This window comes from Mchenga conophoros, linkage group LG4 (genome assembly GCF_057382185.1).
Source record: "Mchenga conophoros isolate Kocher_MC1m ecotype Shallow Benthic linkage group LG4, M_conophoros_male_GT1.1, whole genome shotgun sequence".
Taxonomy (NCBI): Eukaryota; Metazoa; Chordata; class Actinopteri; order Cichliformes; family Cichlidae; genus Mchenga; species Mchenga conophoros.
In genome coordinates this window covers 4,326,275-4,344,522 of record NC_140529.1, presented here as the reverse complement: position 1 = coordinate 4,344,522, position 18,248 = coordinate 4,326,275, and the positions used below count along the sequence as shown (strand labels likewise).

Sequence of the window (18,248 nt, the reverse complement as noted above, 5' to 3'; positions counted from 1 at the left end):
GTTGCCGTCCGCACGGTCGGCCCCCAGAACTGTTTCCATGCCGCTGTTGCCGTCCGCACGGTCGGCCCCCAGAACTGTTTCCACGCCACTGCCTACTGCGTGGCCGGCATCCGGACCTGCCCCGTTGCCATTCGCATGGTCGGCTTCCTGAACTTGACCATCTGGGCCTTTTTGGACTCTGTCCCTCCGTCCTGGGCCCCCTCCGCCCGCCCTGGTCGGGTTGTTTTCTGTTTTGTTTTGGTCCGTTTTTTCGTTTCTGCTGGGCTGTCTGGTGCCAGCCCTTGAGGGGGGGGTACTGTCATGGTCCTGGGTCGGTGACCCAGCGCTTTTAGTTTGTTATCATTTTCTAGATGATGATTGTTTAAGTTCTGTGTTATTTTCGATCTGCCTCTGAGTCTGCGTCTGTATCTGTCTGTCTATGGTGTCTCCCCATCTGTTTGTGAATCTGTCTGTTTAGTTCAATGTCTTGTCTGGTTCCATGTATCTGAGTTTCCTGTTTTATTGTGAAGGTCCGTGTCATATGTGAGTGTGATCAGTTTACGTTTCCCCTGTCCCGTCAGCCCAGATTTCTCCCAGCTGTGTTGCCCTCCTGTCTCGCATCCCCTGATTACTGGTGTGTATTAAGCCCTGTGTGTTCTCCTGCCTGTTGCCGGTTCGTCTGTGTTACTTCGTGTCAGTCTGCGTTACCCTGTGTTCCACAGTGTCCTGTTCCTCGTCTGCGTCTCTCTGCTTTTCATCCCCTTTGTCGTATGCTCCCAGGTCTGTTATTTTTAGTTCTCCCAGTTTAGGTGTCTTCAGTTATTTGTCATGCTCCACTGCTTGTTTGCCACTACACCTTTGTAAATAAACCTCACCAGTATTTCATCCACTGCCTGCATCTTGGGTCCTGCTTCCTCCACACCACACGGCTCGCCTTACCAGCCGTGACATCTGGTCTGCGCTGAGTCTGCCTCACTACCCATGACAATGTGTGTCTGTTTGTGTTATTATCCTGTCAGGAGAGCTTAGAAGTTATTATTACATTTGTGAGGAGAATATAACCGACACCTTAGTGAAGGGGGGGGGTTGTCTAAAATATCTGTCAATGTCCCGTTACTGAGACAATATGACAATGTACATCAAAGGCAACACAATTTGTCTAACATACACCTTTACAGACTAGTGTCTAAAACGCGTCTGTGTATAAGGGGGCCCCACAGTGTCAGGATCAAAGATGAAGTCATTGTATAAATTCACACTGAAATATCACTTTATAAAACTCGCCCCAGTATGAGGAGACGGGTGTGAGTGGTATGTGCACGGACGGAGGGATCAGGTCTGGAGGGGGGTGCCCGCGCATTCATGAAGGTGGTGTGGACGTGGAGAAGACAGGACCCACTCACAGGCTGAGTGGTCAATAAAGAGATGCTGAAAGCGTGTTCATGGAAACATCGTCGGGTCTGCCGTGATATGTTTACAACGGGACTTCTGCTCCTGAACCTCTGCGCACAGCGTCTGCAGGTCGGGGCTGTACGAAGTCACTTTATCTCTACAGGACTGTAAGCTGTCGTCTGTGAGGCGTGAGCGTGTTTGTCTTTAACATAGTTCACGGTGGAGCTGCTGACATAATGTGGATCCGAAGATCCATAACTGGCCTACCTGGGGCTGAAAGTCTCCATAAATGCTGGCGTTTCGGCGGCTACACCGGCTTCCACGAGTGTGACGCTTATTTTGAGAAAATAATAGAATATAAATTTATTTTTATATTTCAATATCACAATAATCTTCCAATGTAGAACTACAAGTTAAAAAAGAACTAAGATAAATCAAATCCACTTCAGCTAAACACTTCTAATTTCTTTCCATCTTACATGCTGTGACTGCAGCCATTCCCACATCTCTGTGAATGGGACTCATGGACATGGATCAGTGGTTGTTGATCAATGGTCCTGAGAATCTGCATAATTAAGATGAAGGAACGGAGCTCCCAGCCCATCGTTCCTGCAGCTGCTTTCAGTCTTTATGCAAATGTCCTGTTTGTAAGACTGAAACCTGCAGCTGAGACTGAAGACGTCACCTGATGATGACGACACGTTTCTCCCACAAAACGCTGCGTCCAGATGAACAGAAGCAACAGACTCACTTTCCTGGATGATTGAGATGCATCAAGACTTCATTGTGTGTTACTTCTCATTCAGCACAGACACATTATTCCTGTTAGGTCATGTCAGCTGTCACTCAGTACAAGCACAACTGTGAACAACACAAACTTCTCTTCAATGTGTCACAGAAACACTAAGTGTGAGAGCCTGTATGACACACAGGACAGACTGTAAGCTCTGCTGGCTGCACAGCACTTTGTAGCAGTTTTCCAACATGTCCTCCACCCGTGATGTCAGTGGTGGGACCCCAGTCACAGCACTCAGCACCACCTCCTTTAAATGGATTTTATAGCAGTTCCTCCCGTTACTCGGTGCAACGCTTCTTAAATGTGTTTTTGCAGGATAAAACACAGCAGGTGGTGTAGAGAGGACGTCAGCTGACGGAGCAGAGGGAGGCAGACTGTGGATAAATGACAGAGTGAGAGGAGAGCAACCATGACAGAAGCACAGGTGTGGCAGATAGAAGTGGCTTTATAGACACTTATTGTCAGTCCTCGTGCATGCTGTGGAAATAAGTGTCTGTGTCATGAGGTGACATGTGAGCTTATCTTTGGTCAATAATGTCATGATCGGCTGTGTGCAGGCAGGAATTTGACCCAAACGCAAACTCACTGGAGACAAGACTGAACTCAAAATGGCAGCTTTTATTGCTGAACACAAAACTCTACAAAACCTAAACTGGGAAGACTCTAACAAAACACACATAGGGAGCCACAGGTAGAAACAGAAAGAGAAGAGAAAAGAAAAGAAGAAAAAAACAAAAACAAAAACAACCCCCCCCCCAAAAAAAAACAACAGCAAACAAACAAACAAACAAACAAACAAACAAACAAACAAAAAATCTAGGGTTAGGAGGCAGCAGGGCAGCCAGGTTTACGTAGTACTCAGGGTTGTAACATCGTACACAAAATCACACCTCATATGCTTAACATAGTCTGTCCATTTAGACCATATTCCCTGGAAGTTTAAGAGAAAATGACACTTTTTCCATCGTATAGATCTCTTGTACAGAATGGATCCAGTCTTCTATCGTTGGTGGTTCAGGCTTAAGCCATCTTCTCGTAAGAGGCTTTTTACTTACGGCCAGAAGGATGTACAGGAGTCTTCTGTCGTTGGAATCCAGTTTATCCACTGGTGCATTGCACAAAAACATGGTCTCAAAAGTTGAAGGAAAAACAAATGAAAAAACATTTTGTAAATGATCATGGATTAGAGAGCAATACTGGCGAATATCTTTACAGTCCCAAAAGATGTGGAAATGGTTAGCTCCGTCTCCCCCACATCTCCAACATTTATCACCAAGTCCTCGATATCTTTGTTGAGCAGGGGTAATGAAAAATCTCATGATGCTTTTCCAGCTAAATTCATGCCAAACATTAGACCCAGTGGTAGCCCACTGTATCTTGCATGCATGAGCCCAACACTTCTCTGTAATTGTCAAATTACCCTCCTTTTCCCACTTCGCTTTAATATACAGAGTGCTGTCGTTTTTACACCGCCGGATGCTGTTATATAATTTAGAAATAATTTTACTTTGCACTTCAGATTTGGTTAGTAATAAGAATGTTTCTACAAATTAAGTTGTGATTAAAATAATTTCTGATCTGTAGATATCTAAAAAAATCATCAGATCCCAAGTCATGTTTACTCCTCAAGAGATTTATTCTAAAGACACTTCTTCAGCTGAGAATCTAAAGGTAGAAACACACAGACGCTGCAGCTTTTACTTGCAAGGGCATGATCACAGATGCTCCCACCAGAGTGGGGCCTGTGATGTGCGCTCTGTTCTTGCACTTGTCTTTATTTATATACAAACGTAATACAACAGTGAATACATCTATTCATAGGCAGAGGGATGTTAGTGTGTAGGGAGTGTGTGTGTGGTTCTCTTCTTGTTAGTGCAGATAAAGTGTCCAGCTCTCCTCTTCCTGGCAGGAGTGAAATAATCACAGCTGGTTCAGCTTTTATCGCTGTGAGGAAGAATTTATCAAATCTAAGTCATCAAAAGGTCATCATGCAGTATTCTGTCACATGCAAACTTATATCACTCAAAGCTTATACTGACTGCTAAGTACAATTTTATATTGACAAACTGAAGGAGGAACACACTGAGAAAAAAAAGGAACAAAAAAGGGCAGCTCTTGGATTTACGTGAGCATCTCACGTGTGTTTAACACGATTGCCTCAGGCTTTAAAGATCTGTACAAAATTCAACTTCATTGCATCAAATACAGGAAATCATAGCTTTCCTGTATTTCCTCCATTGTTGGCATGCTGGTTAGTGCTGTTGCTCCACAGTAAGAAGCTCCTGGGCTCAAGGCCACAGTCTGGCTAGTTTGCAGTGGTTTCTCTCTGGGTATTCTGGTTTCCAGTGTGAGAGGAAAAGTCAGGCAGTTATTAGAGCTAGGTTAACTGATGATTCTAAATTATCCATGAATGTAAACGGCTGTGTGTTTCTATCTGATAGACTGGTGAGCTGTCCGGGGTGTACCCTGCCTGGTAACCTATCACTTCAGGGTTATTTCCCGGCCCTGCTGCAACCAGGATAAAGATAGGAGGATGGTAGTTGTTGTAGACCCCTTCAATTTTTATGGTAACCAGGATCTAGACTTGATACTGAGACAAAAACGGTGCCGACTTTAGGATTAGTGAATGTCCACAACAATTCACCCAGCCTGTAGAAGAAGGGTGGAGGTTTTGTCTTGCTTTGTTTGTGCAGGAGCAGAAGGATGACAGAGACTAAAGGGGGAGGCTGTAGCTTCACATGAGTGTGAGCTGCAGACTGAACCCTTTGGTTGCTAATGTTGAGTCACTGATGTTTGCATTAAGAAAATTGTGTTTTATTAGCTGTGTTTTAATTAAGGTATCACATTATATTGTTGGGAATGTTAAATGCTAAAGTGAAGAAAAGCTTTGATTTCACTCATGACTGAACATGTTATTATTAACCATAGCAGGCCACTGTAAAGAGTCAATTAACTGTTATAGAGGGAAAAAGGCCAAAAACTCTGTGAATACCTATGAATAACAGGCAATGATAGACTTGTCACATTCAAAATAGAGATATGTAATAACAAACACGAGTCCGTGTCATTTAGGTTCTCCATTGAAATAGTCAATCATTTAGAAAAGTAGAATATATATATATATATATATATATATATATATATATATATATATATATGTCTCAACGCTGTTTCTCAATAATATTAAAAACCTAAAAACTATTGTTGTGGAAGATAGAAGTCACTGTGACAGCCCTCTGACTGTGGAGGACGTTTGTAATCCTATTTCTGCACTTAAGGCCAACAAATCTCCCGGCACAGATGGTTTAACTGCAGAGTTTTATGAATCATTTTCTAATCTCCTGGCTCCGTTCTTACTGCAGCTTTTCATAGGAAGTGTAGAGAATAACATCCTCCCTCCTACTCTTACTCAGGGTCTCATAACACTTATTCCAAAGCCAAACAAAGACTTACTTCTTATTGATAATTGGAGACCCATCTGTCTGCTCAATGATGACTATGAGATTATGACTTTAGTACTTGCTAACAGAATGAAAGAGTTCTTGGACACAATTATGGATGAGACACAATCAGGCTTTATGAGAAACAGACACCTTTCTAAGAACAATCCGTCCAGCCCTTAGTGTTATTAGTGATTTCTCTGAGGCATCTGGTTTATGTCTAAATCTTAAAAACATGTGAATTACTAGCAATTAAAGGCTGCACTGCAAATGCTCTCTGTAACATTTCTGTTAAACAAGAAGTCACACACCCAGGACTGTTAATATCCAAAGACCAAAAGTCAAGATGCTCGTCAAACTTGTCAAACAGTGTTGGGGAATTCTCTTTTTTTTTTTTTTTTTTTTAACGATCAGAAATGCTTTTATTTCTCAATGTATACGTTTTAAACAGTCATCGTAATTTCTCTTTTTTTATCAGCCATAGTAGACATGTCCAACTGGGACTTAACCCACATATGGTTGCTGGAGTCTATCCCAGCTATCACAGGGTGAGAAGCACCATACAATCTTAGCAGTTGCAGGTTTAACCATTCATGCTCACATTCACACCACATCAGTTTAGAACCACAATATAACCTATTATGTCAGCATTGAGGGCAGGCTGGGGGGTTTGTACCATTTTCTCTCCAGGAAGCTTTGGGTGGTTCCTTCCGGTGGAGCTACCTTCCTGGGCTTTCTGTTCCCTGCATCTGGAAGTAATAATTCATTAGAGACCTCCATATTTAAGGACCGGTTGTGGCCGTGATTTTCTGGCAAACTGTTATACCTACCTTCATGAATTTATGATCCACCTGCTCAACCACCAGAAGAACTCTCCTGTTTCTCTTTTTTTCACTTTCCCACTCTCAACTGGCCCTGCTTCCTGCACCTTCCACATTGCTCCCCACCTCTGTGAGACTCAATATGCTCTGGACCCAAACCACCATGCTCTTTACCCTGCTCCAGAACCCAGCCTGCCCACAGACCTACCTCCTCTCTTCCTCCACTCTGGGAGCCACAAATCCTCCCAGACCCCCAGCATCCGACTCCTCTCCCTTCACTACTGCACCTCTTGAAAAAAATAAAATAGCTCCAACAGAAAGACTCAAACAAGGTGATGTGGCATGGAAAGCTTCCAAAGGTTGCATGAAAACTGAGTAAATTAAAATAATTTACTGCAGTTCTAACTGTAAAAAAATCATCAGTAGAAAAAACACAACTCTGCTAAGATTAACACACATCTATATAAAGCAGGAAAACATCAGTAAATCATTTTTATCTTTCAATAAGGGGATGGGAAAGTCTCACATTAGGATGCGCTAGTTACTGTTTTCTACTGAATACATTTTTAGAAATTGTGACCTGAATATTATTTTGCTGAATGTCTTTAACCGAATGACTGACTTTCCTGTCTTTTTCTTTCGTTTCATTCCTCGCCTCAGCTCTCACACCAAAAGAAACCAATGATCATTTTATGACAGTTAAAAATAGAATAATGGTGCACACAGATTGCAACGTGATTGGAGAATAATGTGCTCAATTATTTGTGTGTGTGCGTTTTAAAATACATGAACACAAAAAGTGGGTAAGACACATCTTTTCTGAGAGTGTATCTTTCAAAGGTCTCTAGAAAACATCAGTGGGTACTTCTAGTGTTGGGTGGTTATCCTTCAACTTGAGGGTATTAACTGTTAAACATTATGATGTTAAGGTTAGGACAATGTGCTTGATTTTTTTTTTTTTTTGTGTCCCGTTTGGATCTTTAGCATCAGAATTGTTGTCTTGAGGCCAAGAAAGATGCCAAGCGGATTTATTTTACCAAGTGGATCATCATGGCCTTGCCATATTGGTCCATTTGATTGACCTTTATTATAATTATGAATTTATTTTATTTTCAGTTGCTACAAACGGGACAGACGTGACTGGGGGATAGGACAGGGAGAAAGAATGAAAGAAAGAGAGGGAGAGAAAGAAAACCAAAGGGGAGAAGAGACGGTGAGAAGGGGGGGAAGAAAGAAAAAACAAACACCTGGGTCACCTGTATGGAGAAAAAAAACAGAAGAGAAAGCAAACAACAAAGTGCAACATAATAAAAACAGCACCATCACAATAAACTAGCTAGCAGTAGATATCAGTAGATACTAAATAATAAACGATATTGTGCAGCACGCAAGATAGACAGCGCACAATGTGCTTTGAGGCAGCAGCCAAGAAAGCTGTAGTCCGCGTCTGTGAATACCCGTGTGTGCACCTGTGTGCATACCTGTGTGGATCAGCATGCTTGTATTCCAAAGGTTTCTCCATGTAACGATCTGCTAGAGGGTGTGGGGGGGCCACAGCCCCGTCCTCCAGGGCATGAAGCAGGTATGGAGGAGATCAAAACTCGAGACATCCAGAGGCCCCCAGAACACAAGAGACCAAGGAAGACCAACAGAGGGGCAGCCGCGCCACTGTCCCAGAAAGAGCTGAGGAGAGTCCCAGATAAGGGCTCACTCAGCAGCCGCGGAGCAGAAGCCAGGGGGGGTTGCAGTGACGCGCCCGTGAGCTCCGCCGGCAGCCAGCCGTGCCTGAGTGACCGAGCCCCAGGCCGAGAGGCCGGGGGCACCCCACCTCCGAAGTGGCCCAAGCGAGCCCCAGGCTCCAGGCCCCGATAAGCGGTCACCAGGGAGTGAGCCGGTGTGTACCCGGACGCCCACCCCCAGACACAAAGAACCACCAACGCACCGACACCTGAGGGAGTCCACCACTGGCAGGGGAAGTGGTGTTGGGGAATTCTCAATGGTGCTTGGTGCCATACCCTCAGGGACTTTAATGTTATATAAAAACACTGACAGCTCAATATCTGCCTCAGTCACTCTCCCTGATCCAGCTGAGTCAGCAGTGGGAAAAATCTGCTTTTCACAGGAACTTGGTAACAGCAATAAGAGAATACGTAGTTTATTCCAAGAAGATATCGTCTCTCTCCCATATATAGAATATCTTACTGGAACCGACATGTTCCAGATATCACCTGGAAGACAGTCTGGATGATCCCATAAATATCTAGTTGTGAACAAGGTGAAGGAAATCTCATATAAAATTCTTCATAAATGTGACCCAGCCAGTCACTATATGGTAACATTTAAAAGAGACATAAATACTAATTGAACTTTCTGTGGGGATCATCCAGAAACTGTGACACATCTCTTTTGGTTCCTCTACACAGAGATTCTGGAAGAATTTAGCAGTTTTGTTATTGTCTATATTTTAAGGGAGTTTTCTTTACGATGGGAAAATGTTTTATTCTGTTTCTTTAAGTTCCCCAGGAAGAATGATAAATGTTTTTTTATAAAAAATTTGTTAATACTTTTAGCTATTTTATATCCATAAATGTAAGTTTATTAATAAAACACCATATTTCTGCCTTTTTATAAGGATATGAATTGTACATACAATCAATTTCAGACTCAACCAACAAAAAGCCTCTCAGAACAATATTTATATGTAGATTTTTTTCGCCTCCTCATATCATCATTTTTTTACTCCTGGTTCTGTATGTTCATGTTCTGTTCTTTTGTAAACTTCATCTGTTTGTATGTTGTATACTCATTGTGTTTCAATAAAGTTCGATTTAAAAAAAGGTACGTTCTAAAGGAAGCTTCAGACGTCACTGATCACGTGACTCTGGCCAAACGAATCAAGCCTCGACACGGTGCTTCTGAAGCAGCGCGTTGATCTTTCTGACACACGCACCGGAGCGTCAGCTTCAAGCGGACCATCACTACGTCTCACATCTAAAGGTGTCAAGGTAACTTTGAACTGAGTTCAGTCAATCTGGAGTTTTTCCAAGTTTTCTGTTGCTCTCTGTGAGAGAAGAGCGTTAAAGGCGGGGCTCTCCAGAGTCCAGCAAAACAGGAAACCACAGCTGGGTGTGTGTAAGTGTGCAAACCAATAGAATGCATCGTGGTGGGAGGGGGGGGCATCACGGGCAAGAAAAAAATAAAATAATCGGTCGTACCCATGCTTCCCCGACGTCATGCCAGCGCATATTGGGAAATTCGTAGGCACCGATCGGTTTTCTATCAGCCATTTGCTGGGAGTAAGGGCGCCCTCCGTTTGCGAGGTGCGCCTGCTGCTGGCGGCACAGGGAGGAGAGGGCGGGGCGGCGGGGAGTCTCTGGCTGGCTGGAGCGGCATCTAATAACCAACTCGCAAAACAAAATAAAAACAACAAACAGATATTATGATACAGACTTATAATCTGCACCCATGTTTTTTCTACATTCTATAAAGTGAGCGCGAGAGCCCTCGGTGCGCCTGCGCGCTGCTGAAGTCAAAGTAAACTTTATTGTCATCTCCGCTACAGACAGTCCAGCATATAGAGAGACGAGACGACGAGGCTGCAGTTACAGCGGTGCAAGTAAACAAACAATAAATATAAGAAGAGTAAGAAAATAAATATAACTTTAGGACTCGAGGTAAAGGATCAATAACAATTTAAATTTATAATTTACAGTTTGATGATTTAAAGTCTCACACAACCCGTCAAAAGGGGCGGGGCCGGCTGCTTCCAAGTAGAGCACATTTCATTTATAATGATGTAAATCCAAGCCCATCATGGATTCACGATCTGAATCCTGGGTTGTGTGAAATCCCAGAAATCAACCTTAGACAAAGTGAATCTGTGAACTAAGGTGTAGGTCTGTTAGGTTAATTGTGCTGATCCTCGGGTTGGGGGATTTGTGTTTGTACTGGAGCGCAAAATTCAAACCAATGGAAGATGGACAACAAAAGTTCAAAGCCATCAGGTGCTCAGTTTATGTATTTATTTTTGGCCTGCATCAGTAAGAAATGCCAAATTATATACACAAAGTTACAGGAATCACCACTCCTGTTATTCATGATGATTTCAGTAACATCACATAATAACATGTAACATCCTGTAAGCACAGTCTGCCTGTGTCTTTTCTCTGCAAATGAACATTTTCAGCCAATATAGGTAATACATCAACATGGCTGCCGTGGCTAAGTTAGGAATATTTATAATGTCATTTCAAAACTTGCATATGATCTGCAATTTGTAGCAGATCTACTGACTGTCACAGCAGCTGGAGCAGTCTCAAATGCAGGTCAGTCCACTGCTGCCCCCTGTGGCCAAGTGCCATAGCTACTGCTGGATGAACTCGTGACACATCTGCACCTGTTTCTATGAACACATTGAGTCTGAGTGGCTGCACTTACACTGGTGCATTCAAACATATTGAAAGATGGCAGCAATGTGGATTGTCAAGACTCAAACCAACCATTGAGCAAAGACAGCAGGATCACTTGTTTCTGTTTGTTATACAGCCAGATTTACTCGTGACACACATGTGCAGCTGCTTTATCACCTATTCTGAATTTGTTTCAAGCACAATACATTTGTTACACATGTTGGGATATTGTGTTTGTTTTAAATGTTATATACCTGTGTGGTATGTGACTTGTGTTGCCATGACGCCAGGTCTCTCTTGGAAATGAGATTTTTAATCTTAATGAGATTTTTTTTTACCTGGATAAATAAAGGACTAATTTGTAACTTTCAGTGTTTTCCGGTCTTCCAAAAGAAAAAAACCTTCAACTACATGACATGCAGTTGTGTATTTGTTTTCACCTTATCATACACTTGAAGTTTTACAAATCCCCACTTCTTTAGTGAATATCATTTCAGTCTCAGACAACCTCGTTTCTCTTACAGAGGTTGAATGCACCTTCTGCGGATGGCGGTACCACACAGTGTGCGTGGACTTCCCCTGCACAGAAGGCAACTACAAATGCTGTGAATGCTAAATAAACAGAAACAAATGATCCCTGTTGTCTTTGCTTGATGATTGGTTTGAGTCTTGACAATCCACATTGCTGGCGTTGCATCTTTCAAAGCCAGCAATGGCAGGTATCAGTGCTCAAAGCTTTTGTGTTTGTTTCCAACAAGTTGCCCACCTCGGGAAACAAAAATGTGTTCTTTTACTTGTCAGATGAACATATGAGACACTTTGACTCTTCAGTGCAGTGTGGAGCCTAACAAAGATCTGTTTTGTGTCCCAGCTGATCAGCAGGAGGAGGAGAGTCTGACGGAGCAGCAGAGGAACATTTTCAGCTACTTGGACTCAGCTCAGCCACTACAGAGGAAACAATGAGCTCAACACAGAAGGTGACAGACAGAGCAGGACCATATGACCAAAGATATTTATCACCATATACATCTGAACATTTGCCATAACGATGTAGCTGACGATAGAATTGACAGCAGACAAAATACTTTACAGCTGCACAACTTTATTAAAAAGCCATCAATGTATTTTCACTGAAACAAGCAGCTGTTGTTTATGTGCATTAAAGTTATATAAAAATGTAACAGTGCAAATGCAAATTCCTCGCTGACAGTTTAACCAAAAGGCGTTTCCAGTGGAAACTGGCCGACACATCCTGAGCATAACCATGTATAATATCCACTAAACTTCAGAAGAGGTTATACAGTCGTGGCCAAAAGGTTTGAGAATTGCATAAATATTGGAACCTGGAGAAGTTGCTGCTTAAGTTTTTCTAATAGCATTTTGCCTGCACTCCAGAATGTTATGAGGAGTGATCAGATGAACTGCATCGTCCTTCTTTGCCATGAAAACGAACTTAATCCCCAAAAAGCCTTACCACTGCATTTCATTGCTGTCATCAAAGGACCTGCTGAGACCATTTCAGTGATCGTCTTCTTAACTCAGGTGAGAATGTTGGCGAGCACGAGGCTGGAGATCATCATGGCTGTATCCCGATTCAGGTTCTGCAGCTTTAAAGTCCTCAAGGGCCGCGTACTCAAAGGCCGCTAAGGCCGAAGTGCGAGGCTCGTAGGCTCGTGAAATGGGACGTCTAGCCTCCGTCGCGCTGCCCAGGTTGCCTAGCAACCATGATACTAACAGCTGGAAACGTTTCATACAGCTTTGTTTGACAGAAATGAAGGAGAACATATTTAGTTCATTTGTTTCTACATGAGCTCTGTGTGATTTGATGAGTATCTGAGGCTGAGACCACAGGACTGTGAAACATGATTGTTGGGCTTCATTTCTGTGCTGAACAGTCGTTTAAGATTAGCTGTAAATAACAATTAGCTGATGTTGTTCATGAGACTAAAGTCATCTCACTGTGGTAATGTAAATATAATATGGCCAATATTATAGTTATTATATTAATCACTTCACTCACAGACAAGTATCTGTGACAGTGTGTATACAGATGTATCATATATAAGAGACAAATATTGTTCTTTTAATATGTTGTCATTACTAAATTTGGCTCAATGCTTACATATATGTGTAAAAGCAAATGTAGGAGCTGTGATAACTGTGTCTGATAGAATGAAGAGCAGACTGATATATGAAATATTCCTTTATTGGGTGAGAAAATCAGACCATGTCATAACTGCTGTAAGTCACACAGAATAGATATCAGAGCCTTAAACAGGCTGACGTCTGCTAAATGGGTCAAACTGGGCAGAAAGTCTACAAACACATAACATCCTTATAGAATATGATGTAACACTATAGATCAACTTAGCTCAGAATATATAAAGCATATAAACAGTTACAGCAATATGATGCAACAAACACAGCAGCTACTGATCCAAAATACTCAAAGCTTCATAGAACTGAAACCAACATTTATTTTAGCTCCATTCTGCTGCTGATACAGACTTTAGGTTTCTGAACATTAAACTTGTTGCTGCCTTTCATAGTGTGTAGCTTGAAGGCCCTGAGTACTCTGAGTACTTTCTCCCACACTGGAAACACTGGGATGATCACATTATGTGAACATTACCTAATAAGACTGATTCAGCACAGACAGTTATGTTAAACTTTCCTAGCAGTCCTTCACAAACAGGGAACAGTCTGTCTATTCTCTCCATCTGTCAGCTGCTGCTGGCTCTTCCTCCTCCTCTTCCTCACACACTGCTGAGTTTGTCCTGGTGGATCATCAGGGCTGCAAAGCCTCACAGATGATGTGCAGCAGTGGGTCCCTCAGTCTGTCCTCACTCTGGACACTTGCAGTCGTCACACATGGAAATCAAATGTGTGATAAGCTGCAGGATTCAAACACAAGTGTAACTTATAAACACACGTTCATACTTTTATTCCACAATCAGAGAGAAAGAAACAGAGAGAGAGTGCAGGACAGACAGACAGGTGACAGTCTCAGGTGTACACACTGCTACACAACAGCACAGAGAAGCAGGATTTAGTGTTTGTGTTATTACGAGTGTAAACAAGAAGAGTTCCAGATGGTGCAGTGGACACATGTGTGACTGCTGTGATTAAAGCATCTTTCTTTCAGCTTAACGAGTGAACCGTCAGCTCGTTCAAACACGTTAAAGTGCGTTTGGCTCGACACCACCGAACAGAGGCAGCAATATAACACAGCTAACATTAACAGTGCAGTGGATCCTGCTTGTGCCGTGATGTTCAGGACTGCAAATCGAGCAGCATCACTGACTTTCAGCTTGTTGTGTTTGTGGATATATGACTGACTTTAATTATCCATGAAATCATCACAATCTCTGTCAGATTAAGGTCGACTATTGAACGGCGTATATTTTAAAGGCTTTAAAACCAAGTTAACGCTGAAAGTACAAACATCACTAATGTCACATAACTCTGCCGACAAGGCATAGCTATGGCTATGAAATGCTCTTTGTGTATCACTTCTTCATTATGAAAGATGTCATTAATGCACTAGTAATGTCTCATCTGGAGTATTGTTCAATCATTTGGTCAGCAGCTAATAAGACAGATCTTAACAGACTTCAGTTAGTCCAGAATAAGGCGTCCAGATTAGTGTGAAGATGTTCATACTATACTAATATTGATCAAATGCATAATAACCTTTCTTGGCTTCCTGTACAGGCTAAAATATTCTATGGCTCACTTGTAGTTCTAAAGAAAGCAATTCTGTTAAACACACCACATTTATTCTGCTCAGCTGCAGTATCCAGATGAAATACATCATCATATTACACAGTTTTCAACAAGCTGCAATTTAGTAAATGCTCGAGTTAAAAGTAACGTTTTGTAAAACTGTTACATTTAGAGCAACTTTTAAGTGGAATAAGTTGCCTTAAAAAATTAGAGAATTATTCAAAACTTCAATGAACACTTAAAAGCCGATTTACAGAGCTTTTAGTTGTTGTAAATATTGTAAGACATGATTTGTTTTTGAAATTTGTGTAATGTGCCTCAATGTTATTGATATTATTATTATTGATTGCTTATATTTGAACAATTGTGAAACCTCACTGTGGATGTAAGAGTGAAATTATGTGGATATCTTGAATCCACTTTATTGTGTAATATTTTATGTGAGTATTTGACGGAAGACGAGCAACATCTGTTGTGGAAGCTAACGGGGTTCCTTTAGAATAAACAAACAGGATTTATTATCACTGAATAATTCTGTATAAATCTATACAAATTATAGAAATATGTAATAGGAACCAACAAAATAATCTAAATTATAAAATAATGTGTGTGTGTGTGTGTGTGTGTGTGTGTGTGTGTGTGCATGATTTTAGTGTTTGAACAGTCATGAATTATCTTTAACAGCAGGTTGGATGTAATGTGTTAGAACTACCAGCAGGTGGGGATAAGAGACCTTTAAGGTGTTTGGTGCCACGCTCCACCTTCAGGTTTAAAACTAGTGTTAATGGAGTTTGAAGGCTGAGTTTGTTCCACGACTGCATTTCACTCACTGCCTCTGTTTGTATCTCTGTCACTGCAGGACCAACATGGAGCCAGAAGTCAGCGCTCTCAGGAGGCCGACAAACCTCACAGAAGAAAGGGAGAGAAAAAACACACCTGTGACGAGTGTGGGAAGGAGTTTACTCTGAAGGCTTCACTAAAACAGCATCAGGTCATCCACACTGGAGAGAGACCGTTCAGCTGTGAACAGTGTGGAAAGTCTTTTTCCTGGATGCGTTGCCTAAAAACACACCAACTCATCCACAGTGGAGTTAAAGCGTACAGCTGTGATCAGTGTGGCAGAGCTTTTACTCGCAGTAGCCACTTACAGAGGCATCTAGTTACCCACTCTGGAATTAAGGCATACAGCTGTGATCAGTGTGGCAGAGCTTTTACTCAAAGTAGCCACTTACAGAGGCATCTAGTTACCCACTCTGGAATTAAGGCATACAGCTGTGATCAGTGTGGCAGAGCTTTTACTCAAAGTAGCCACTTACAGAGTCATCTAGTTACCCACTCTGGAATTAAGGCATACACCTGTGACGAGTGTGGGAAGGGTTTTACTGAGAAGGCTTCACTAAAACATCATCAGGTCATCCACACTGGAGAGAGACCGTTCAGCTGTAACATGTGTGGAAAGTCTTTTTCCTTGAAGCGTTCCCTAAAAAGACACCAACTCATCCACAGTGGAGTTAAAGCGTACAGCTGTGATCAGTGTGGCAGAGCTTTTACTCGCAGTAGCAGCTTACAGAAGCATCTAGTTACCCACTCTGGAATTAAGGCATACAGCTGTGACATCTGTGGAAAAACTTTCAGCCAAAGAGGGCACCGAAATGAACATCTACGCATTCACACCAGACATGATGTGTACTGCTGTGAACAGTGTGGCAAATACTTTACAACAGACGCACAGTTACAACAACACATGTTTACCCACACTGAGGAGAGACCTTATCAATGTGACCTGTGTGAGAAGACTTTTAAATCTCCACATGACCTGAGACGACACCAACAGATCCACACCAGAAAGAGACTCTACAAGTGCAGCTACTGTGAGGTATGTATTTATATTGTTATCTTGTCATTTTAGCCTGACTGTTTGGAACAACTCTGCTCATTAAACTGTGTTAGCATGTTAGCAATTCTACTGCATGGAAAAGCAGCTCTGAGTGATTATTCAGATTTTCCTTTCAGTTATGATTTTAGTATTACTGTAGTATTATGGTGGTAGTATTGTAGTTATTGCAGCCCAGTAAACTGAGTGTGTTAACTGAAACAGTCAAATGTAGTTGGACGTCTGCAGAGATGCTCTTTATTTCAGGCGACGTTCAGGATACAAATGTTGAAGGACTGACTTACACTGTCTTTGTGTCTTTGTTTAGAAGCAGAGCGACACAGATGGATCCAGTTCTCAACCCTGTCATCACTGTGGTGGTGGGAAAGACTTTCTTTGTGACCTCTGTGGAAAAACTTTCAGTCAGCAAATTACCCTAAAAGTACATCAACGTAGACACACTGGAGACAAACTGAAATACTGCAAAGAATGTGGGAGAAGCTTCACCACATCAAGTGGTTTAAAACGACATAAACTGATTCACAGTGGGGTTGAAAAGCACCTCTGTGATCAGTGTGGGTCATCCTTCACCACTGAAGGTGAACTTAAAAGACACAAACGAGTCCACACAGGAGAGAAACCACACAAGTGCAGACACTGTGAGAGAAGCTTCTCACATTCACATGGTCGTAACAGGCATGAACGTACACACATGGAAGGAAACTACAGCTGTGACCAGTGTGACAAGAGCTTCAGGAATCTCAGTTCATACTCTGCACACAAACGATCCCACGTTACTAATAAACTGTTTCACTGTTACCAATGTGCCCAAACATTCACCTCATTGTCTGCTCTGTGCAAACATCAGCGCGATCACTCAGGGCTGAAATCACTCCCATCACTGGATCACAGTGAATCTGAAGACACAGAAAGATCCTCTGGTTTCTGTGTCGGACTCAAAAAGCTTGAGATCAGGCTCCACAGAGTTCAGATAGAATCATTTAAACTTGTGTTGAACTGAACTGGTTGCTGGGCTGAACTTCTACATAATACAGATCTACATGGGATCTTCTTTTCTGTTGTTTTACTGAGTCAGTTTTGTCCTTTTTTCTCTGTCCTGGTTTTGCTCGTCTGTAAATGATTGAAACTCAGTCAAATAGTTCATTGTTCTCCAGCAAAACGTTTTGGAAACTCATGTTTAACCTTTGAAACTCTGACATGTTTTAGCACACAAGGCTTCATCGGGGAGTTCACTCATGATTGGACCATGAGAACAAAGGTTTTTAGTTCTTTCAAAGAGAGTCTTGGAGATGTTTGATGTTTCTGTTTTTCTGAAACCACCTGAAAGAAAAACTATTTTTCTTGCTTTATGTAGTGTGGAAGTTTTTAATGTTTCTTCATCTGTGATGTTCTTGAATGTGTTCACGTGAAGATGGTACAAATAAACTGTCCTTTCAGCTTTAGCTCCTAATTTATTCATTATTTATGGATGTAGCACAGCAGCCGTCTCTTGATTAACACATGGAGGGCTCGGGATCTGATGGTGTCGTCTCCCTAATTTGCCCACTCAGTAAATCTCACTCATGGCCAAGAAATTGAAATAAACCTTGTTTCCCTGCTGGATAGTGATCCACTGTAACTCTGCTCCTCCTTCCTGTTTAGGATTTCTGTGGCTGAAGTAAAATTCCCTCTTTTACCAACCCGTTCTCACTCCCGACGCGTAAAATAATGACGATTTGTCACGTCCCTTAACTTCTCATGCTGACGCCTAAGGTACCCTTCCACGTTTTTATGTGACGCTGTGGGTTGTCA

At 42.1% G+C, this 18,248-nt stretch overlaps 1 protein-coding gene across 4 annotated transcripts in view; it reads left to right on the top strand.

The window, feature by feature from the left end:
* Window positions 1-17,873, top strand: part of LOC146575332 (uncharacterized) — a 59,920-nt gene extending 42,047 nt beyond the window's left edge. The window contains exons 1-4 of one of the 4 annotated variants that reach the window (XM_085269957.1): window positions 9,334-9,433; window positions 11,709-11,814; window positions 15,423-16,439; window positions 16,768-17,873. In XM_085269957.1, coding sequence (XP_085126083.1) covers window positions 11,797-11,814; window positions 15,423-16,439; window positions 16,768-17,457 — 1,725 coding nt within the window. In that variant the 5' untranslated portion in view covers window positions 9,334-9,433; window positions 11,709-11,796 and the 3' untranslated portion in view covers window positions 17,458-17,873. Of the gene's footprint in view, window positions 1-9,333; window positions 9,434-11,423; window positions 11,557-11,708; window positions 11,815-15,422; window positions 16,440-16,764 lie in introns of those variants that run through there. The other 3 variants (XM_085269955.1, XM_085269956.1, XM_085269958.1) reach the window with 3 other exon arrangements.
* The last annotated feature ends 375 nt before the right edge of the window (window positions 17,874-18,248 follow it).